Genomic DNA, 23824 nt, shown 5'->3' on the forward strand with positions numbered 1-23824 from the left:
ATTTCCCTGCTAATCAATACAAAAGACAAACCTCGTGCATTTGTTTTCTTATGGAGTCAATTGATTCAGTTCAAATAATGTCTGGCTTCAACAAGAGTCATAAGAGTCTGGATGATTCACATTGAGCCAAAGCTGGATTAGTTTAGACATTGTCCGAACTAATATTATGATGCTTAAAGAGGATTCTCTGAACGGAAGAACATCCTGATTCCCATCATCTATCTCCTGGATGATTCACTCAAATGACTCAGATGCCGCAAAATAACGAATAACTCTCAGATTAAGCCCTTGATGAAGCTGGTGTCCAAGTGGACGATGAGTATGCGGAGGAAGGACATCTCTTTCCGCGTGTTTTCAAAGATGACTCGAGGATCATCAGACTGACAGCGCAGACAGTTTGGAGCCATGACCATCGCCAAATTATTCACATCCATCTTAGTCCTACTCACATTCACCGGCTGAGCAAAGACCTGGCATGAGAGAAAGATTCAGTGCTGTCATTGTGTATTTCACCGCAGGGTTGTGTTCACATGGCAGGACATTACCTGTAAGAAGTTGATGAAGTAGCAGAGCACGAGTCTGTTGAGCTCCGGGAGCGACTGAACCACACTGATGGCTGCGTCGGGATCTTCATAGTGACTGATGCACTGCTTATAGAAGCTCTGAGGAATCACCGGCTCCTCCAGCTCTCTGTACCACAGCTTCAACAGAGACGCTGACACAGAGACAGACAGAGAGAGGCGCTACATCCAATATTCACAGTATCACACAAAGATATGCAGATCTTTAAAGACCCTAAGAAATGGTTTGATGAACAATCTTCTTTTCTAGTTCTTTTAGAAACACTGTTGGAGCAACAAATCAACAAACTGTATTCAAATTTCAAAGCGAAACCCTAAATTGCTACTTGTTATTAATAACCAGTGACAGGTGTTATTAGTGTGAGCGGATTGTTTTCATTCTAGAGAGTATTTGAAACATGTGCCCATTATTTTTGGTTTGTTTTCCATGAAGAGAAAGACTAAATATTTAATGCATACTGTATATCTGCTATAATTCATCCACTTTTATCAGTATAATAGATACTAAAAAGCTATCAGGCTATCAAGGACAAAACAGGCAATATTTTTTGTTAGCTTGAAGTTTGTGGAAAGACATATTTTCAGTATTTTGTAGACTGAACAGTTATCCCCCTTCTACAACAATCACCAGAAACTAAAAATGTAAAAGTAACTAAACTAGCTAAAGTAACACATTAAATACTCGGTCTAAATCAGTGGATCTCAACCAGGGGGCTGCATGAGTATTCAATTCATAAATTATAAATATTAATTGTAATTATTATATTAATATGTTAATACATATTATTAACATAATATTAAAAATCTAAATTAAAATGCTAAAAAAAAAAAAATTCACATTTTCCATGTCAATAACAATGGTTTGTAAAACTTCTGGAATCACAAAATGCATTTAATAGAGCAATAACCCTGGTTTCTCCAAAGAAGAAGCACGGAAACAAACTGTTTTGTCATAACTATAGTAAAAATACAGAATATACTGTATAATAACCCACATATTTGGGGATATAGCGGACAACATGGGGCCTTCAAATCAAGCAGAATGAAAACCTCAGGTCTATAGGTCTCACAGATGCACACTTTCTCTATGTCAGTGCTGTTTGAGATATAAATGTGAATGTTTGATGTTCTCACCAGGGACACTGGGATCAGAGAGGTTGTCTGGAAGTTTCCACTGGTCCACCTGTAGCTTGAGAGCATTCACCTCATCAATATCCCCCGGGACTCTGCAGGATAAAGACAACCGCTTCAGCCAAGACTGCTTATGATACACATATTCTGTTTCGCTCATTTAATGCTCAGAAGTGTTCGGACACCTCAATAGCACTAAGACCCTGTCCTAAATACTACCCTCAGCCCTTGTGCTCCACACTGTAGCAATGAAGGGGCCTACTGAATCATAAAATGACAAATTGGACACCCTTAATTCTTGAGGAGCATATGGACATGCACACACAAAAAGCACATGATCCATGTGGGACCAGGCTAGGAATAGTGTGCTGGATCACTTGACCACAAGGTGGAGCCAATGTGACAGGCTTAAGATGGTGACCCATACTCAGAATTCGTGCTCTGCATTTAACCCATCCAAAGTTCACACACACACACACACACACAGCAGTGAACACACACACATCATGAACACACACACCCGGAGCAGTGGGCAGCCATTTATCCTGCACCGCCTGGGGAGCAGTTGGGGGTTTGATGCCTTGCTCAAGGACACCTAAGTCATGGTATTGCCGGTCCGAGACTCGAACCCACAACCTTAGGGTTAGGAGATATACTCTCTAACCACTGGGCCACAACTTCCCACAGAAGTCGACATGATGACAAGATGAGCCTCATGCACAATATTTAATGGATGAAGAGGGATGTTGAAGGAGGGATGAGCCGTGTAGCTTAACAGTTAGCCTGAATGACATTATAATTTGCTAGATATAAAACACTTCTTGTTTCTGTGTCCCACCTGAAGATGCCCTCGGTCTGGGCTCCACCCAGGGCCAGCACATACTGAGAGAGCTGCACCTGCGCCCAGGGCAGTTTCCTCTCGGGGAAGAGCTCACTCTGCCTCTCCATGATCTCCTCCAGAGCGCTGCCGAACAGAGACGGGGTCACGATGGCGTTCCGACTGTGATCAATCTCCTCCAGAGTGGGCTTCTTCAGACCCTACAGACAGAACAAGAGATGAAGTACATACTTTGTCAATTTGAACAAAAGAGATCAAATGTAGTGATATCACATTGTATCGACTCTATGAACAATATAACTCTTATCAGTTCACTACGAAGTTTGGGGAGGGGGTGAATTTTTTTAAATGTTTCTGAAAGAAGCCTCTTGAGGCTGCATTTATGTGATCAAAATACAGTAAAAATAGTAATATTGTGAAATATTGTGAAATTGTGTTTTCTAATTTAATGTATTTTACAATGCAGTTCATTTCTACTATCAAAGCTGAATTTTCAGCATCATGACTACAGTCTTCAGTGTCACATGATCCTTCAGAAATCATTCTGATATGCTGATTTGCTGTTCAAGAAACATTTGTTATTTTTATCAATGCTGAAAACTGCTGCTTCATATATTTGTGTAAACCATGATACTTTTTATTTTCAGGATTATTTAATGAACAGGAAGTTTCATTTATTTGAAATATATACAGTGTTTTTAGGCACTTTTCATCAAATAAATACATCCTCGCTGAATAAAACGTATTCATTTCTTAAAAAAAAAAAAAAACACAAATTTTAACTTTAGTTTTTTTTTCTTAGTATCAGCCCGGTGTTGTATATTTAACAGCACATTTTATTTTTACACGTACATCACATTTGCTATCATTCACTTAAAGCTAATCACTCAATAATTTATCAACTCTGTTAAATGTAATTTTTGTAAATCTCAAAATGAATATCTATTTTTCACACATTATAAATGCAATGATGTCTTAATTCACTTGTAACACTTAAAACAAATGTTTTTTTTTTTCGTTTTTAAAGTATTATGTATTATTTATTCAGACAAAAATAGTACATTATTTTAATATTGGATATTTATCAGTTATCTGAAAATGAATATAATTATCAGCATATTGGCATTGACCAGAATGTTAATATCATCCAAACTACTTTTCTAGTGTTTTGAACTTTTATGTTATGTTTGTCTGTGCTCATATGCATCCTTTGCGTGGAGAAAAGAAAGAAAAACATGAGGATGAATGATGGCAGAATCCTCATGTTTGCCTGAACTGTTCCAGCACAAAACAGAAGTTCTGACGTTTTGAATGTCAACCCTCCACTGACACATGAAACATCTGTGGATCTGACCAAGTGTTTCCCTCGTAACTATGTGGAACAGACGGACACCATCTCAGCTGTAACACAATATGAAAGATCAGCGCTAAGCGGGATAACACTAAAAATAGCCCACCCAGTAAAAACGCTGGAGACAGAGGTGGGATGACTGATTACAGGGTGGGACTGACTGCTGAAAGGACAAACAGGGAGGGAAACAGCTTCTTCCAATGCCAGTGCTGTTAGCAGTGAAGCGTGTGCATGGACGTAACTCATGGACAAGGCTTACAGAGGGGCCTGAGGGGTTGCTGTAACCTTTTCTTCTTAGTTTGGGTTAGTGGATTAGTAATTCTCACGGTGTGTGCTGTGATTGCTCACAGATGTGACCAATTTTAGACAGCTGCTGCACCATATACTGCTTCTATTGACCATTCGGAGACTCCTGGGTACGATCTATAAACAAACTATACTCCCAGGAAAAACTGTTTTTAATTACATTTGACATCACATGACGGAATCGTCCAATTTTAGACAGAGAGACACTGAGCATGTTTAGAGCTGATGCTGCCATCAAGAATTGAAGAAGAACCGTAGCCTGCCTATTAAAAATGAAACATCCTTCAAAATATATTTTATGTTGAACAGAAGAAAGAAACTCTAAATAAATCAAATAAACACTAAAAACTAAAATCATTTGAAACGCTATAAGTGAATTTAGGCGTCACATTATAATGTACAGTATGAAAAAAATGGATATTTAATTTGGAGATCAGCTAAAGATGACTTTAAAAAGAGTTATTAGTATTTACTTGTGTCTTTGCAAATTTACTTTAAGTGGAAGTTGTCAGTAAATGTAAATAAAATCTAAAAATAGGGAAATGAGCAGAAAAACACCAATTTTTCCATGAAAAAAAAACAACTCTTACCTTCTTGCCCCCAGTAATGGCCACTTTTTGCAGCTTTCGGTAGCAGTACTTTGCGTAAGTGCTGATGGGAAGACCTGTCAAAGACAATATGCAGTATTACTGACCACTGACAGAACTCTGAAAGGAAATGACATAATTGACCACTGAGTGACCCAATGCCAGGTTTTTTCAGTTTGGCTTATGAATGTGCCTTGTGACTTGTATCAAAGTCCCAAGCATAAAGTTCTTTCCTAAGAGATTTATAAATAAAGAAGTCTTTAGAAACAAAGCCAAACCACTCCACTCATTTTCTACAGTTTCAGAGCATGTTATGAAAGAGAAAGGCTTTGGGTGGCAGTGGCGTAATATGATTTCGCAGGCATTCCAAGAGTTTTTCCCAATCCGAAGCTTTTCTTAAATTCGACTGCGTTGTTTTTACTCTCACAAAATGGAAATAACACAAGCAACAACATTTCACAGATACTCAACCAATCCAGTTAAAAACACGAGATCAAACACAGAAACACAGACCGCTGAGGCATAAGCGCTGTGCAAGTAGCTACTAGTCAATCCAGAACCTGACCAACTACTGCTGAGAGAATGCTGGAAGTGAACATTTCGAGTGAGATGTGAACGTTTCCTCACAGCTACAAGGTGCATGAGGCGTGAAGTTTAACTGTTATAGGAACAACTGACTGGAAAGCAGCATTTAAAGCTCTACAGGATTCTGTCATCCATGAAATATGGCTCACACTGACTGATATTAAAAGTGAAAGCGATACAGCTACTAGTGACTCTGGCTAATAAGCACTGACCTCTAGGAACTACACTGGTTTTATTAAACTCACTCTCACAGCGCTTCCCTCCCTTGTTTCTTCTTGGGAACGTGACTCATTCTTTGGCTGAACAACCTTATGTGGTTACACGGGTCTGAAAGAGATTTACAGCGAACAGGTGACGGAGGTTTGACTGGGCTGAGCTGAAGCCTGAGAGACAGTAAGAACCGACACAGAGAGGCTTCAGGGCTCTTCACAGCCATTACTCACACGCTCAGACAAACATCCGGAGGGGAAGAGGGAGTCCCAAAAATGTTGACGGTAAAAATATAAAAAGACTAAATTCTCAGTCAAACAAGGTGACTATGAAAACAAAAAATAGCATTTTTTCTTTAATTTAGCAGCTGAAATATCTTGTGAACTCTATGCAACGTTCAAAAACCTTTGATAAGACGTCCTGAATGAGTGTCCGAACCAAAAGCTATGTTTTCATGATTAACATGACGGATTATGCAGTCAAGTGAAATGGGCATATCTATAAAATTTGCATACTGAATTGCTGGAGAAACCATCTGAATGTGTATTATACTAGCGCATCATCAAATATGGAGAAAAAGATATTCAGTGTAAGATTATTTTCACTAATAATTACGAAGAAACGGCAAGTGATGTCTTTTTTAACTAAAAAAAAAACTAGTCCACATGTAGACAAATGATGTTTCTTTCAGTTAAATGTCTGAAGATAACCCTCATAAAACAGATAAACGCACACTGTCGTCAAAGTTTCCCAAAATCAGACCTAATAAGAACAAGTCTATTGCCATCGGGCACAGTCTGTGAATCACAGAGATGGTGAGATTTATAGCTCTTGTGTGTATGGAGCTGTAAACTCGTGTTAGACGAGCAGGTCAGATGCTTCTCACTTCTCTGTGACACAGCCTCTATTTTACAGCTGTTCTATAAACTGTTCTTTCCCTCTGAGGTGTTTATTCTTACATTTCCTGATGTATGACCCTCTTCCCTTCATCTTTTCATCAGTCCCCATATCTCTATCACTCAGCATTATAGAGGTCAGTTTTGGTAAGTAGGAATAAAATCAGTGAATTTATAACACGGGAATGATACACCGTTCAAACGTTTGGGGTCTGTATGATTCCTTGAAATGAATCATTTTATTCAGCAAGGATGCATTAAATTAAATGTATCCTGATTTATTTCTTGAGCAGCAAATCAGCATATCGGGATGATTTCTGAAGGATCACGTGACACTGAACACTGGAGTAGTGCTGAAAATTCAGCTTTGCATCACAGGAATAAATGACAAGATCAAATATATTCCAACAGAAAACAGTTTTTTTAATTCTAATAAAATTTTTACATATCACTGTTTTCACTGTAAGTTGGTCAATTAAATGCAGCCTTGATGAACATAAGAGACGTCTTTTAAAGCTATTAAAAACTCTTACAGACCCTAAACTTCTGAATGGCAGAATGTATATATATACACATATATGTGGTAGGGGTGTAACGGTACGTGTACTCGGTACAGGGCTTTCGGTACGGTGCAAGTGTGTACCGAATGAACGAATGCAATATTGTGTGTGCGGAACATAAGTACATTTTCGTGTTTCCAAACGAACATATTAAGTGGCAGAAGTCTCCGCGTTCAGCGCAAATCCCGCCTTCAGCTGATTCTAAGGCCGGGGACACACTGCTGCGTGGCGTGAGCGTGGCGTTTCTGCTGTGTGTCAGGAGCGTGACGGCTGCCTCGCGTTTTCTGTGTCTTTACACACCAGAATCGTGCCTGACGCGGCGCTGGCGTGCTGCTGCTACTGTAGGTGACATAGAGGGAGACCGCCAACAGACCAGGATCTTGGCTTCACGACAACAAGATCTATATTTCATGTTGAGCATAAATATAAAGCCTACTGATAAAGGACACTGTCAACAGTATTGACGGTGTTTGACAGGTGCAATATGCCAGTGTGTCACCGGCCTAAGGTTTTCAAAAGGCATCACGCGAGTGTGAACATCACTACAACTAGGGAAAAACGATTGTGATTCAAACGCAGCTCCCGTCGGCATTTAAACAGAACTTTGCTCTTAATTCCGATCGGTCCAACGCAATAATGAAATCTGAGCAGGTCTAAAAACTGAAACTGTTGATGCTGCACTTCACACTTTGGAAAAGTTATATATATTTTTTAAATAGGAGCAGGCCTACAAGCTGGGATTGGTAATGCTGCACTGTAATCATAGTTATTTATTTATATTTTTCATTATATTTTATTATATGATATTGGTTTGAGACAGAGTTTTTTATTTAGTGGAGAACTTTGCAGCAGTATTTTATTTCTTATTCTTTTTTTATTTTATATATATTTTATTAAAAAATATTTTTAAAAAGTGTAAACAAATTATTAAAAAAAGTTTATAGTAATAAACAACCTGCAGTTTAATGTTTGCATTTCTTTCCCTTACTGTACCGAAAATGAACCGAACCGTGACTTTAAATCCGAGGTACGTACCGAACCATGATTTTTGCGTACCTTTACACCCCTAATGTGTGGCCATTACCTCTGTTCTTTGACCATCACACCATACTGTCGTTTATTAAGGTTATTCCTCTTTCTTTCATCACGTATACTCTTGGACTCATTTATTAATGTGTGCTGCTTCTCATCTTCAGTTAAATAATTTTAGCATCGACCTCTTAAAGATAAAAAAATGACAGTTTGGACACTTCAGCAGTTACTGTGAGAAAGGAAATGAGCTGATACGAGGGCTGTTTTGCATACAAATAGTACCAGCGTTGTCACTGCAGTCCTTTTAGCCCATACAGTTTTTTCCCCCAACAATGCACGTCTAATAGGAGGCAGGAGGAAGCCACACCCACACAAAACATCCCGAAACAAGAGGGAAAGAGTAAAAAAGCCTTACAAAATAGAAAAAAGAAAAGAAAACCAGTGCCACATTACATAATAAAATCCACTGAGAGTTTTTATTCTGTTTCAAAAGGGCCTCCTCTTCCCACAATGCCATCTCTGGGGGCACATGGTGCTGGTAGACAGCTGCTGAGGCCCTGCAACAGTAAAGCCACATTCCTTCTGCCGTTCCAGAACATTCCCAGCATCCAGTCAGAGAGCGGGAAGGTGCAGAGGTGTCACATGGAAAGCTCCACTCCAACAATGCTTAAACCGGCGGCACTTCAGTCAGCTCATGAGACAAATGAACACTGTGTTTAGTGAACGCAGTGTGAGACAAGTGAATTTGTTTCTTTTGTACTTTCCATCCACTAGACCCACAACAACATGACGCTGGGATTTGAAAGGCCACTCTTTTTCTGGCTTAACTGCAACTCATCACTCGTACAAACAATGATGCCACCATAAGTCCTCCCACAAATCCTGTAATCTTGACCATGAAGTTCAAAGATCATAATATTGTTGATCTTAAGACAGTGGCACATGAAACCTAGTCTGCTGCAGTCCAACGGAAATCAAACACTGAATCTAAAGGAGTGCATCTGTAATGTGGTAATGTTGTTGTTGCTTTATGCAACAATTAAAGTGATTAATGGAGGATGGATACTGAATTGATGAAGTCACAATGATGTATAAAAGTCATGAAGTATAACACTCCAGGTTGCTCCAGATGTGCTGCCTCTGTAATAAGTATTCAGTACTAAATGATATTGTATCTGGACAATGAGTTCATTTTAGCCTTGCACTTCCGCCTCAAACAGTGGCAGTGGTCTTTACTTAACTGGTGATAGTGTAGTGAGCACATGTCTTGTGTCACTGCCCCTGTGAAGTCAGCGCACAGTGTAATTAACCGAGGCCATGCTGGAACTGCATTATTAAGAGCCCACGCAGAGCTGTCTCGTCAAACTCTTTGTTTTGGAGCGGGGCTCTTGAGAAAGACTCACTGTGCGAGAGGGATATAGAAGAGAGATAAAAGAACTAGCTGAGGGTTAAGTTGGATGGCAGCCACTGAGGGTGTAACCTGATCAAAATGTCCCGTTCTACGGTTTTTTTTTTTTTGGTCTCAATTTGCCTGTTCTTCTTTCTCTCTCCATCTCCTATCACTCTCGCTTCAAGACTGAAAGATGTTCTCAGGATCTTTGTTGCCTCTCAACCCACATACTCTATCTCTCTTTGCCTGCGCAGTCTGGATGCGGGCCAGGGAAGCGTGGGACTCGCAGAACGTCTTGTTGCTCAAAGCTTTAATCTTTAAAAAGAGAGAGTGAGAGAGCGAGAGGGGAAGGGGATACTCCCCTTCTGTGTTCAACCAGCTGCTCTCTCTCTGAGTGGTCCTCCTCCACCAGCAGACCCACTGCGTCATTAATACTCTCCCTCCTCAGCCAAATGTGTTACCTCGTTATAGAACGAACAAACGAATAGTGTTGCACAGTGCATTCGTGGCTTTACTAAACTGATTTGGCTTTACTAAAAAGTATGCATAATCGCATTAAATAGTTTAAATAAGTTGTTCAGATGAACAATGCACAAGGTTTTCTTGCATAATTAACATTTTAATTGTTTGGTCAGACAGTTAATATATAATATTCACATTAATCGGGGATTAAACGTGGAGTTATGTTCTGTTTGCTAAATATGAAAACGAGCGTATCTGCACAGCACCTATAACTGCGCTTTGTATCTGCTGATTGAGATTTACATGCTTGGCTCACTGACCCTGTATACTCATTAATTTCATTCATGAACGAGATGTATCAGTTCATTCGACTCGTTCACGAATGAGAATATCTCTCGATCTCGTTCAGTGAAGGGCGGATTCGTTCACTACATTCAACAAGTCACATGCTCAGTCACATCTTGAGTAACTCTTTGACAGGATGAAACAGTTCACAGAGCAGTTCACGAGCTGCGCATGCGCTGCTAATAGCGCCTCGCTCGCGCGCTGCTGTGGAGGGAGGAACTTCAGTGAACGAGAAATATGAGTCAGTGGATTACCTGAACGAGAACGATTTGTTCACCTAAAAGATTCGTTCACGGACGAACCATCACTAGGGCAATTTCATATAGCCTTTATTAAATATTTGGAATATATATTTTCATATTTTATTAGCGTCTTTGATAAGATAAGATAAGAAGGTCTAAGTAGCAACGTATCTTCCATTATGCCCCAGATGCGCGGAGCGGATAAAGAAATGTTACTATATTTGCAGGCTGGGGCGGGCCAAATAATTTCATAAAAGCGGGACCCGCGGGTTGGACAAAACCCCGACCCGCGCATCACTAGGCTGCATGTGCGAGCACAAGTGATACTGTGGACGCCCGTCCACGACTGGTAGAAAAAGATGATGCTCAACAAAGCTCACTGGCTGAGTTTTCTCCTCTGAAAGAAAAGGTTGCACAACTGACAGAATAAGTTACAATATCTGAGATATTGCTGCTAAATTTTATTTGCTTTTTTTTTTTTACTTGAATGCCATTGCTTAAATTTATATTATTAATCTTTTGACATTTAATCTTCTGAGTTCAGAAACATTGTTTAATATAATCGCTGTTCATATTTCTATTCAAAGTTCAGAATCAAGATAAATGTATTACTCTTATGTTTCTTATGATAACTGAGATAATGCTGCTAAATTTATTCTTTCTTTACCTTGAATGTCACTGCTCTAATTTATTTTTAATATTTTAATATTTCATATTTTGTTCAAATGTTTAATATATCTGCTGTTCATATGTTCATTTATTAGTGTGTTATATGATTAGAATGTTGTCCGTGTTTTAAAATAAAGCACAGCAATGATATTTGAGAGGGTATTTTTTTCCTTTTCAGGAAAAGTATAGAAAAAGTATCGAAATCGCAATTCTTGACTAGGTATCGAAACAATAATTTCGGTATCTTGACAACACTACAAATGAACAAATGACAAGACAGACAGACAGACAGACAGACAGACAGACAGACAGACAGACAGATAGATAGATAGATAGATAGATAGATAGATAGATAGATAGATAGATAGATAGATAGATAGATAGATAGATAGATAGATAGATAGATGTACGCATGTGTTCCTGTCTTTGCAAATGACTCACCTTTATCCTCTTCTTCCTCATTGTTCTGTCTCCTCTTCTTCCTGGATTTGGAATTTTTCTTGTTTTTTATGTCCTGCTGCTCCATGATGTGCTGCAGTACTGTCAGATACAATAAAACTGTTAATTGTGAACACTCATATGCTCCGACAGTCTGCCTGAACAATAGATGACTTTTTTTGTTCCATGACCTGTAACATCTGACCTGCAGTAACCCCTGCGATTTATTTTTCTCTCCTACGCAGTGTTACATCCTGTTTGGGTAGGCACAATGCCATAACCTTTTTAGCATTGTAACCAATATTGGCCTGCTCTGTTTGTATGTATATAAGTGTATCAGGCTTTGAATCCATATGGGACAGCCTAAAATATAAACACTCCCCTGTGTGTGTCCTTTCCCTATCCCACAAACAAAAACACTAGACTATCCAAGACATACACTGGCCCTATTTGGCTTAAGTATTTGGACACTTATAAATGTATGAATGAAACTGCATTAGACATAAAACCTCAGACCAAGTTGCATTTATCTATAATAAATATTTGAAATGACTTACTTTTCTTATCATTAATGGGCTCAAGGTGTCGCTGGATGTAACCTTCCAAGTAGCACCTAAACTTGGGCGAAGGTGAGAAGAACGCTAGGCTGATGGCCATCATCTCCCAGCCTGCCTCCAAACTCCTCAAACTCAGGTTTCTGGTGGTTTGTCGCACCAACTGCACGTACAGTTCATCCCTCAAGCCTTGCATCCCCCAGCACTTCGTGACCACCTGAAGGGCTGCGTGGCGTTTGTCCAACCTGGCCGGCCTGTCGCCCATGTAGGCTTGGACCAGCTTGAATATCTCGCAGGCTTCCTTTTTGACAGACCGGTCGCTGGTGATCAGCATGGGTTTCTTAATGGAGCCACGGTTCCACGAGAGCATATTAGCAATGGAGACGCGCCGGCGAAACAGGCCCTGTGTGTGCTGGTTAAGGTTCTTGCTGGCCCAGTCCTCCATGTTGGCGTCAGGTGTAGGTTTGCAGAGAGTGGTGTATGGGTACTGGTAACCAGAACCTGCGCTGCCAACGGAAGGAGGGGGACTGTTGTTGTTGTTTTTATGGCTGAGGTGGGCAGTTCCGCGACCCGCTCTGCCATGGTCACAGTCCTGGGGCGAGACGTCCTGCTGAGTTTTGGATTCCAGTGTTCCTGTCTGGACACAAAAAGAGAGATTGAGAAACAGAAAGATGTCAGTACGGATGCAGCTGTTCTAGCATTTATTTGCACCATCATGACTGCCGCAGGAACTTGAATCTGAGTGTGTGTGTTGCGTAGGTTGCAGCTGATTGGCTTACTTACTTTCCATGCAGATATTTGGAAACCCTCACATAGATTACGCTCACTCCCTAAATAGGTGACCCAATATGGAAATCACATCCTAACTTCAAACATTACTGCCTCCTCTCTTCTTTCTCCTCCTTTCTCCCTCTTTTCCAATTCATTAATGCTCTAAACCCCCCTACCCTATTTCTTTTAAACTAATAAAATTAATTTGATGACCGAATTTAATGTAGTTTATTCTCATGTAAAAATATTCACATACACACATATAAATCAATAGTATTTCTAAAAATGTGTTTCTTTCATATTGTAGCATGCAGGTGCATCTCAATAAATTAGAATGTCAGTTCAATTATTTCAGTAATTCAACTCAAATTGTGAAACTCGTGTATTAAATAAATTCAATGAATAGACTGAATTAGTTTAAGTCTTTGGTTATTTTAATTGTGATGATTTTGGCTCACATTTAACAAAAACCCACCAATTCACAACTAATTAGAATACTTCATAAGACCAATAAAAAAATTTTTTTAAGTGAATTGTTGGCCTTCTGTATAGTATGTTCATTTAATGTACATGTACTCAATACTTGGTAGGGGCTCCTTTTGCTTTAATTACTGCCTTAATTCGGCGTGGCATGGAGGTGATCAGTTTGTGGCACTGCTGAGGTGATCTGGAAACCCAGGTTTCTTTGACTGTGGCCTGTTTGGTCTGTTGTTTCTCATCTTCCTCTTGACAATACGCCATAGATTCTCTCTGGGGTTCAGATCTGGTGAGTTTGCTGGCCAGTCAAGCACACCAACACCATGGACATTTAACCAACTTTTGGTGCTTTTGGCAGTTTGGCAGGTGCCAAATCCTGATGGAAAATGAAATCAGCATTTTCAAAAAGCTGGTCAGCAGAAGGGAGCATTAAGTGCTCCAAAATGTCTTGGTAAACGGATTCAGTGACTTTGGTTTTCAAAAAACACAATGGGCCAACACCAGCAGATGACATTGCACCTCAAATCATCACAGACTGTGGAAACTTAACACTGGACTTCAAGCAACTTGGGCTATGAGCTTCTCCATCCTTCCTCCAGACTCTAGGACCTTGGTTTCCAAATGAAATACAAAACTTGCTCTCATCTGAAAAGAGGACTTTGGACCACTGGGCAACAGTCCAGTTCTTCTTCTCCTTAGCACAGGTAAGACGCCTCTGACGTTGTCTGTGGTTCAGCAAATTCCTCGACACGTCTGTGTGTGGTGGCTCTTGATACCTTGACCCCAGCCTCAGTCCATTCCTTGTGAAGTTCACTCAAATTCTTGAATTGATTTTGCCTGACAATCCTCATAAGGCTACAGTTCTCTCAGTTGGTTGTGCATCTTTTTCTTCTACTCTTTTTCCTTCCACTCAACTTTCTGTTAACATGCTTGGATACAGCACTCTGTGAACAGCCAGCTTCTTTTTGCCTTTTGGGTGTCAATGATTGTCTTCTGGACAACTGTCAGATCAGCAGTCTTCCCTATGATTGTGTAGCCTAGTGAACCAAACTGATATTCTGAAGGCTCAGGAAACATTTGCAGGTGTTTTAAGTTGATTAGCTGATTGGCATGTCATCATATTCTAATTTGTCGGAGTTTGTGGGTTTTTGTTAAATGTGATACAAAAATTATCACAATTAAAATAACTATAAACTACTTAAAATTTAAATAAGACAACTTACCACAGTCTGTGTGCATTGAATTTATTACACGAGTTTCACAATTTGAGTTGAATTACTGAAATAAGTGAACTTTTAAACAACATTCTAATTTATTGAGATGAAACTGTACATCCAAGTATAACGGATTATTGCAAAAAAAAAAAAAAAAAAATTGTAGACCAGGAATTGGTTCTATGATTGATGTTGCTGTTGGATTAAAAAATGTATCCGAGCTTGCAGTTGATTGCGGCATTTAAAAAGACTAAAAGCTGTTTTACAGGTGGGTCACTTCATGGAGGCAGCCATTTTGAAATCACATGACCAGACAAATACTACTCAAACTGTGATAAGGGATGTCCACCTTGTAATTGGATACCATCGTTTGTGGAATAAATGAATCATGGCTAATAAGATTGTGAATGTGATCATATCACACCGTGCCACAGTTTAATGTTGGGCATACAAATCTACAAAAACATTGAAATTTAATTTGGGAAATGTACGACCTTTGGTTCTTGAGTCAGCCAAGCATATGACACAACCAACCCCAATCATGCTGACATTATTAAGGTTACAAAAAGAGTCGAGAGCTGACAGGTTACGAACATGACATTGTCTGTATATGCAGTGTCATATACAGTACAGACCAAAAGTTTGGACACACCTTCTCATTCAAAGAATTTTCTTTATTTTCATGACTATGAAAATTGTAGATTCACACTGAAGGCATCAAAACTATGTATTAACACATGTGGAATTATATACATAACAAAAAAGTGTGAAACAACTGAAAATATGTCATATTGTAGGTTCTTCAAAGTAGCCACCTTTTGCTTTGATTACTGCTTTGCACACTCTTGGCATTCTCTTGATGAGCTTCAAGAGGTCGTCACCTGAAATGGTCTTCCAACAGTCTTGAAGAAGTTCCCCGGGAGATGCTTAGCACTTGTTGGCCCTTTTGCCTTCTGTCTGCGGTCCAGCTCACCCCTAAACCATCTCGATTGGGTTCAGGTCCGGTGACTGTGGAGGCCAGGTCATCTGGCGCAGCACCCCATCGCTCTCCTTCTTGGTCAAATAGCCCTTGATGCCTTCAGTGTGACTCTACAATTTTCATAGTCATGAAAATAAAGAAAACTCTTTGAATGAGAAGGTGTGTCCAAACTTTTGGTCTGTACTGTATATCCAGCACATTACATTAGTGGTATATTCCCGTAAAATAAGGATTTCCTTTCATGCCTTGGCACCTCCTGGCATTACGTCAATGTGACACTGTGCCCGAAGTGATACAGATTTAACAATGTGGTCATATTAAATTAAAGAATCAAGCGTTTCTCCATGCGTCTGGACATTAGTGAGGTTCTGCCTCCATCAAGATGTAATGAGCTTGCTCTGAACCAAATCATTGAGTCAATGTTTCCAACCTCACAACCTTTACATTTATTGTTGTATTTTAATCAGACATGTAAGTATGAGAGAGAGAGAAAAAGACTGATGAAGGTAATGAGGCATGTGAAGGCAAGAAGAAAAAGCCAAAGGGCAAGAAGACATACAGAGGAGGCTGAATAGGCTAATATACAGATAAAGTTCTATTTTTGTTAAATCTGACATTTTTCAATTTGGCCATATTTAAATAAACGTCATCATCTATTCATTAACATTAACATGGACCTATGTAATACTTAAAGAAAAAGATCATTTTGATAAACTTTTACAGATGTGATCATTTAAATCATCATACACCTCTCCTAGTGTATTAAGATCCATAATATTAACTCCACCAACTTATGCTTCCCAGGAGAAGCCAAAACACATGTGGAGCACTACACTAATGACAAATGAAACTGTCAGCACACACATCGAAACACATTAGCTGAATGTGCCAAATCACAGCAAGCTGTAAGAGCCGACTGTCTCGTACAATCACAACACCTGGCTGAGTGAATGAGGGGACTGGGCCGGTCCCTGTTTTGCTTTCTCAATTCTTCTGCAAATAGCAGCAGGGCTTGTATTTCTGTTATGTTTTAAAACAGACAGGTTGTTTCTGGTGGAGCACAGACTTAAGGTTAATTCATGTTCCAGTTTTTCCAGCACTCGTGTGGGAATAACTTCATGAACAGCATTAACACGAATGCTAAATGCTATCAAACGCAGAGTCTGTAAGTATGTTCATAATGACGTGATGAAATTGCTCAAGTTCCTGCACTGTTGGTTGTAGTAAAGGTCAAAGTACAGTATACTTCAGTTTAGGGCTGTAGCTATCGAATATTTAAGTAATTGAGTATTCTACCAAAAATTCCATCGATTAATCGAGTAATCGGATAAAATGTGTTTTTGCTTAATTAAAGTGCAATATTAATTATGCAAGAGAAAATAAGACTCCTGGGTCTTGTGGCGGTCACGGAGGGGCCGCACGTTCAATATGGACGTTAATACGCACACATACGCACAAACACACACCGAGACTGTTTGGTGATACAAGAGTTTATTGTAATTATTGATCAGAGAGTGAATGAAATACCTGTAAACTATGTGTATTGTTCCCGTGTAGCATTTGTCCCGTGATTTTTAGAGTCCTGGTAAGAAACAATGGCAGGAATTATTGGTTCCGCTTAGGGTGGGAATCTACCATGTATTAAATTGAGCGTGAGGGTTTCAGGGGCAACGTGGCCGAGTTGTTGCTGTTATTTCCTGTTTAATTTGAACGAATTAATAACATCAAAGTAGATTTATTAAGTAGAACATGATGCCAATATGTTTCTTTCAGACTCAGTATATTTAAGGGAACATGTGTAAAGTGTTTTCTGTGAGTTTGTCCTTCCACATGTGGTAATGGTGCTGGCCACCAGTATAAATGTGAATGTCTTTGTAATGGAAGGTAGTCTGTGTTTGTTTCTGCAGTGGAGAGTGTGGCCTGAGGGTTGTAGGTATTTTGTTCACTCTCTGATCAATAATTTCAATAAACTCTTGTATCACCAAACAGTCTCGGTTTGTGTTTGTGCGTATTAACGTCCATGTTGAACGTGCGGTCACAGGCCTCTTAAAATGAACAACTAAGTTTCCTTTTTTAGAATTTTTTTTTTTATTTTTTTAAATGCATAGAATGCAATGCATACATCAAAAATAAACATTTAATTATTACCCATTGTTTCTCTGTCTGTACTTGTACTGTGAACAATGACAAGAAAGTTGACAGATGAATTAAGTGCATTTAAGTGCCATTCAGTTGGGCTTTTAAATAAACCATTTTCTGAGATGCACAAAAAACACATAAAACATTCATTTAATTTATCTTTTAAGTATTGAAAATTAACTTAACTTTTTGGTAAACAAAGGGGATTTACTATTAAAAATAAAACATGGAAGAAATGTTGTGTGATTAAACCTTAAAAAAATTATAATAATGTTTGATTTTGCTCACATTCTGCTGAACAAAAGTCTTTAACCGGACTTTTATTTTGACGGGTTGACGCACCTTTACAGTTCTGTGTATGTGATGTGACGCTAGTTTTACTCTATGGTTTTACTAAAATCAAACGGTCAAATGCTCATGAAGTGACTGTCAGAGCAGTTCTGGAGATGTTGTTCATGTGTTCACGTCCTTACCCCTCTTTCACACCGCAAGGGTGAGCGTCGGGTGAACAGCAGTGCAGCGGGGGTTTCGGCATCCGGTCTATTTTTGCTGTGCTGCTCACGCTCAATTAAAGTGAAAGCACACTTTTGATGGACAAAATAAATGTGATTTAACACAAAACGTGCTCAAAATGCACAGAATAAGCATGTCAAGAGTTTTAACAACAATGCCAATGTCTAGTGTTTTAACAATTATGCCAGAAAAGAAAATTAAGTATAACAAATATGTATTTACCCATTTAAACTTTTTAATTAATCATTTTGGGTGAAAGTATGGTGTATTGTTATAAAAACAAATGTTGAAAGAATTATACCCATTGTTTGAAACGGTTATACTGTCTGCTGAACACGCTTTGCAGCCGCTGCTGTGATGCTGTAGTTACACGCTTCCAGTGTGAATACTCGCGAGAGTCTGCTGCTGCAGTGACGATGTAGTTGCGCGGACGCGCTGCTTGCGCACCGCTTTACGCTTGCGGTGTGAAAGAGGGGTGATGCTCACGCGCTGCTCCTGCTCCCGGTGTGAATGCACTCATTGATTAACATGGACGCCGAAAAAATATGTGCTGCTCGCGCACCGCTCACGCTTGCGGTGTGAAAGAGGGGTTATTTAGTGAGACAGCAGACGCTGAAATCACCGGAGCGTCACACGCGCTTCAATGTGTGTAAATAAAGGAAGTCGGGCTTCTGCTCCATTCATTAACACAGACACGCAGAACATGCAGGATTCATATTTAAATAGTCTGTTCTGGCTTAATATTTACAGATATTAGTCCATATCGTGATTTGATGTAAGTGCAATGACCTATTTTTGATTAATTCATTCAAAATTTGGCAAATTCCGTGTCATTCCGCGTAAATTCCGTTTTTAAGACTGGATTCCGCAATTCCCTCCACGTTTTCTGCATCACGGAAATCACAGGGCCCTAGTTGTGGTATGCCAGCTCTATCTTGCAATGGACACATGCCACGACGTTCTCTTTATGTTTGCCCGTGCCCTCAAATCAAAACACTGCTGACTCCTTGCAGTATGCGACTTCGGACTCAGCGCTTGTGTCTCCTTCCACTTTGTGGGTGACGTAAACGTGTCTTTGCAGGCCGCACATACGCATTGAATTTGTTTTGCACTAATCAGTTGTTTCACAGTTTGGCAACACTGTCCAAGGCCACTTATACAGTAGAAAATTAAACTACAAAGACGGAAACCAAAGAGCACAAATACTGGACTACGTTGAACCTTTCTAGAGCGTATATGTCGACTGCCTGCATTCGCACATGCTATGAAATGGAGTCTACTTTGAAAGGCTACACATTCAACTCTACCCATACACTAGCGTACACATACATTAACAAGTATACTTTGGACATATCATAATAATAAAGGCTATGACCAGTATGTGTTCATCCACATAAAACATACTCTACAGTACATTAAATACAGTCATCCATGACAACAGTCTGAAAAAGTTATTTGGTTCTCAAGCTCTACACTGACCTACTTGCTTCCAGATTCCCATATGTATATCTTCCACAAACAAACAATCAAATACACGCACATTTCAGCTGATCTTTTACTTTTGACTCTTTTACATCTCCCCATCCACCAGTCTCTTGCTCACTAAACACACCTGTGTCATTTCCCCCCTTATTCTTGCACATTTTCTTCATGAGAAAAACAACAACTGGCCCTCGTACAATCCTATTAATCTAAGCACAACACACACACATTGACAGACCGAAAAAGTAAATCTCCCTAGAATGGAATATTCAAAACCTTTCAGCTCAGGAAACCCCAAGCCTCGCCATATCCTGCATAGTTTCTACAATGACTGGATGGGAAGCCTTGTTTTGGTTTTCCACTCCAAGGAACTCACACAGTGGGACCATTGGATGTGAGGAGAAAAGAGATTTAAAAAAGGAATAAAGGTAAAATTTGGTGGACTGGAGGTTGCTGCACTGGATAAGCAAGTGGACAGCTGTAAAAAGCATTGGTACCTGTGAGTGTGACCTTGGTGGTTCTGGGGAAGATAAGCTAGTCTGTGATGTTATGATCTTCTCCAGCGAATCCACTTTCTCATATGTCCTTTTTTGCCGGCCTCCAAGACCATCTGTTACCAGTGCCGACAATACGACATCACCGTGGTTGTTGCCCCCGCCCCTATAGAGTGATCGGTTACTTGATGTCACATCCTCCCTCGATTCACCCCCTCTTGCCCCCATTTTAAGTGAACTGATCAAGGAGCGGGCAGTACTTCCAGAGGCCTCTGAGCCCATCTCAGTGTCCAGACTGGCCTTGCTTCCATGAAGTGCATTGGAACGATTTACCACCGCCCTCATTTCCGCGATTAGCTTCTCATTCAATGCATTTAACTCCCCACTGCTGCCCACCGACCCGGGTCGACCCGACCCAGTGCCCAGAGCTGCATGACGTCGGTTCTTCCTTCTCAGACTTGGGGACGGCCCTGTGGAGTAGCCAGAGTCCTGGTATGTGACGGCAGAAGGGCCTGGGTACTCCTGAGAGGCAAGACTGCTTTGACGGCTGTGGCGGGGCTCCAACAGCCTCCATGATTGCTTCTTCTCCAGAGACACTTCCTTCTTAATCTGGGCAGAGACTGGAGACTGGGGCTGGATTTGAGGACTGGCTGGATTTGAAGGCCCCTCGATAGGGTTAGACGTTTGGGGCTGATGCTTGGATGCAGCTGCATCCACATTCACCATGTGTTTGATGCACTCCCGGCCAGCCGGACTGTACTCACTAGCTGAGGAGCTGCAGATGTGTTTGGAATGGGGGAACTGGAGGAGTTTAGGAGGCTGGGTTTCTCTCTGCAGGCTGTGACTGGTGGAGTAGGGAACCCGGTGTAAGTGGTGCGCACCTTCTACTTCCATTTCCACTGGGGGTTCATCATAAATGGGGGGATCCATGGGTGGAGGTACATCGTAGATGGGTGCTGAGGGTGTAGCTCCGTATTGAGGAGAGGAGGGGCGAGATGTACCTGCACCAGAGTGCTGGTGGGCAGAGTAAGAGGAAGAGTTAGAAGGGGGCAAAACCAGACAGATGTTGGCATCCCCCTTTTTGAGGTGGTAACCCTGCTTGGAGTCTCCAGGAACAGCCATTTTGCTGAGAAGACCGGTTCTGTCAAGTTGCGCTGTGTAACCTGGTTTGGGTGAAGTGCTAATGTTGGTGGGGTTGAGGTGGAGCAATTGGTGGGCAGTAGTTGGACCAAGAGACTGGTTTCTTCCAATGCTGTTAACTTTCACCAACATGGCAGCCTTGGATCCAGGAGCAGGCTGCCATCTTTGAGCGGAGTACCTGAAACACAAAAGAATACTGTTAACACATACTGCACTGTTCTTTACTGTCTGCATAGGTAGATGCTTTTGAAGACAGAATCCAAAATAAAATGGAATTGTTTGAGAGTACTTTAAGAGTATCAAATATTTGAAAAAGCAGCGAAAATGCAATTGAAATATTTTTACTGAGAAAAAAAATAATAAAAAAATCAACAATGTGAATGTGCATACACCACGCAAAGTCCATTTTACAATTTAATTATTTTGTAATATGAAGTTAAAAACAATTATCATGTAACAAGAATGTTACTTCTTGCTTTCAAGCATATCTGGCAATATCCTGTGGGTACTTGAGAGATAAACATGACCCTCTCTGTAAATCTATCCATATCTAATAGACAGGAATGTGTGGTTGAGATGCCAAGGCTGGCATAGTACTTTCCTCTTTCTCATTTTCATTCAAAGAATAGTTCATACATGCAAATAAAAAACAAAGACGATTAAACAATGTGTTTGAGCCTTAGGTAAAGAAACAACAATTTTAAAATTTCTTAGTCTAAGGAAATTGTTTTCGTACCAGAGAACTGCTTGTAACGATTTCAATCAAAGCAATAACAAAAATGTGCAGACACACACACACACAATCCAGGCCACTGCTGTGGAGTGTGTCCGAGAAACACAACAGGAAAGGTTGAACAGACAGTGTGTTCCAGCAGAGTGGAAAAACAGGAATCCACTATGGACTGCTATAGTGATACTATCAAAATATTACAACAAAATTAACAAACAATACTAACAATATTGTGAAATAATACTAACAATACATGACATCATATAACAATTATATTCATTTATCTCTCACCTAAACACACATGCTGAACAACTGGAATGAACTTATGCATGACTTAAAAGTTTACATTTGGTGTGTACACTTGCATAAAAGTACATGTGCACACAATTAGTTGTATACAGTTTGTGTGGATTTGTGTAGGTTTAAAACACAGAAACCACTTATGTTCCAACACACATGCAAAAACGCATGTCAAACACACGTTCCTGCAAACGCAACAAAACACTTGAAATTCTAAAGCATCCTGTATAATGCCACTGTGATGTCCTGCAACCAACGAGCAGACACACACACACACACACAGCAATATGCAACCATACACATCCCCTGCACAAACACACAAGAATTTAAAATCAACATTAGCTGATGTTTTCTTGGGCTGATTAGCAGTGTAAGCCACCTTCAGACCTCAAACCACTAATCCAGATTATAGTGATACTCTGTGTGCACAGGCTAATCTGAACTCCACCAGACTAGCAGTTTCTTAGCCACCACAAACCCACCGAAACGAAACGCAGCTCTCAGTGTCCAAGCAACACATGCTGCAACTATCGGATCAGTTTAAGAACTTCTAACCACTTTATATAAGCGCTTCTAAACAAACCACACAACATGTGCAGCCTTGTGAACCAACATTACAAGAAACAAAGCAGCCATTAAGATCCAAATATGAGCAAAAATATATTCTCAATACAAGCGACTGCATCATCCGAGATACACCTGTTGCGCAAGACTGTCTAAACTCACCTGAGACAGTGATGCATAGCATATGCTCGAGCATACGGTCAGCAGACATACTTACCCCTGGCATACCCAGAGGTGGCACGGCGATCTGTAAGGGTGCTTGGGGTGACAGAGAATTGTAGAGGACACCTCCCTCAGCTGGAAACGTAGAAGAAAACAACCAAATCGTGGAGAAGAGGCACGTGCCCGCCGTTCAAAATATCTGTTTTTAGCTAATCAAGCTCTTTCCGTAATTCTGTAGGTTATTAACTTCTGCTCAAATTCTTAGTGTCACCATGCAATCGTTTAATTACGGAGTGGTTCGGAGAGGGAGAGAGCGAGGGAGGAAAGGAGGAAGGGAGGGTGAGAAAGACAAGGAGGGAGAGAGGGAGGGGGAAGGCAGCTACTTTTGGCCCTCCTCTGGGTTACAGTAGCAGGAATGCAAGTCTTGCCATTGTAACACACACACTTACACACACACAAACTTGGATCATCACTCCCCTGGACCGTTCTCGATCTGCTTGACTCGATCAGATCAGACTCACGGCGTGTGAAACTACACATCTTCAGCTCCCCGAGAGGCCCGTATTAACTAAAGAAGCACAACCCTCCATTCCTTAAGCTCCACTCTGAGCTCATTTATAAAAACACTCTTTGTTTTATTCAAGTGGCTGTCCACCTATTGATCTGGATCTTTTTTACGCAG

The 23824-nt window shown here is 40.3% G+C and overlaps 1 protein-coding gene across 3 annotated transcripts in view; it reads right to left on the minus strand.

Annotated features, from left to right (window-relative positions):
* Positions 1–251: 251 nt before the first annotated feature.
* LOC132128922 (rho GTPase-activating protein 39-like) overlaps positions 252–23824 on the minus strand; it is a 67756-nt gene continuing 44183 nt past the window's right edge. For 2 of the 3 annotated variants that reach the window (XM_059540325.1, XM_059540326.1), the window contains exons 3-10: positions 20250–21564; positions 12181–12814; positions 11627–11725; positions 4798–4871; positions 2551–2750; positions 1716–1807; positions 546–715; positions 252–470 (exon numbers count right to left, since the gene is read on the minus strand). In XM_059540325.1, coding sequence (XP_059396308.1) covers positions 276–470; positions 546–715; positions 1716–1807; positions 2551–2750; positions 4798–4871; positions 11627–11725; positions 12181–12814; positions 20250–21564 — 2779 coding nt within the window. In that variant the 3' untranslated portion in view covers positions 252–275. Of the gene's footprint in view, positions 471–545; positions 716–1715; positions 1808–2550; positions 2751–4797; positions 4872–11626; positions 11726–12180; positions 12815–20249; positions 21565–23197; positions 23440–23824 lie in introns of those variants that run through there. The other variant, XM_059540327.1, reaches the window with a different exon arrangement.

This window comes from Carassius carassius, chromosome 46, assembly GCF_963082965.1.
Source record: "Carassius carassius chromosome 46, fCarCar2.1, whole genome shotgun sequence".
In the NCBI taxonomy this organism is placed as follows: domain Eukaryota; kingdom Metazoa; phylum Chordata; class Actinopteri; order Cypriniformes; family Cyprinidae; genus Carassius; species Carassius carassius.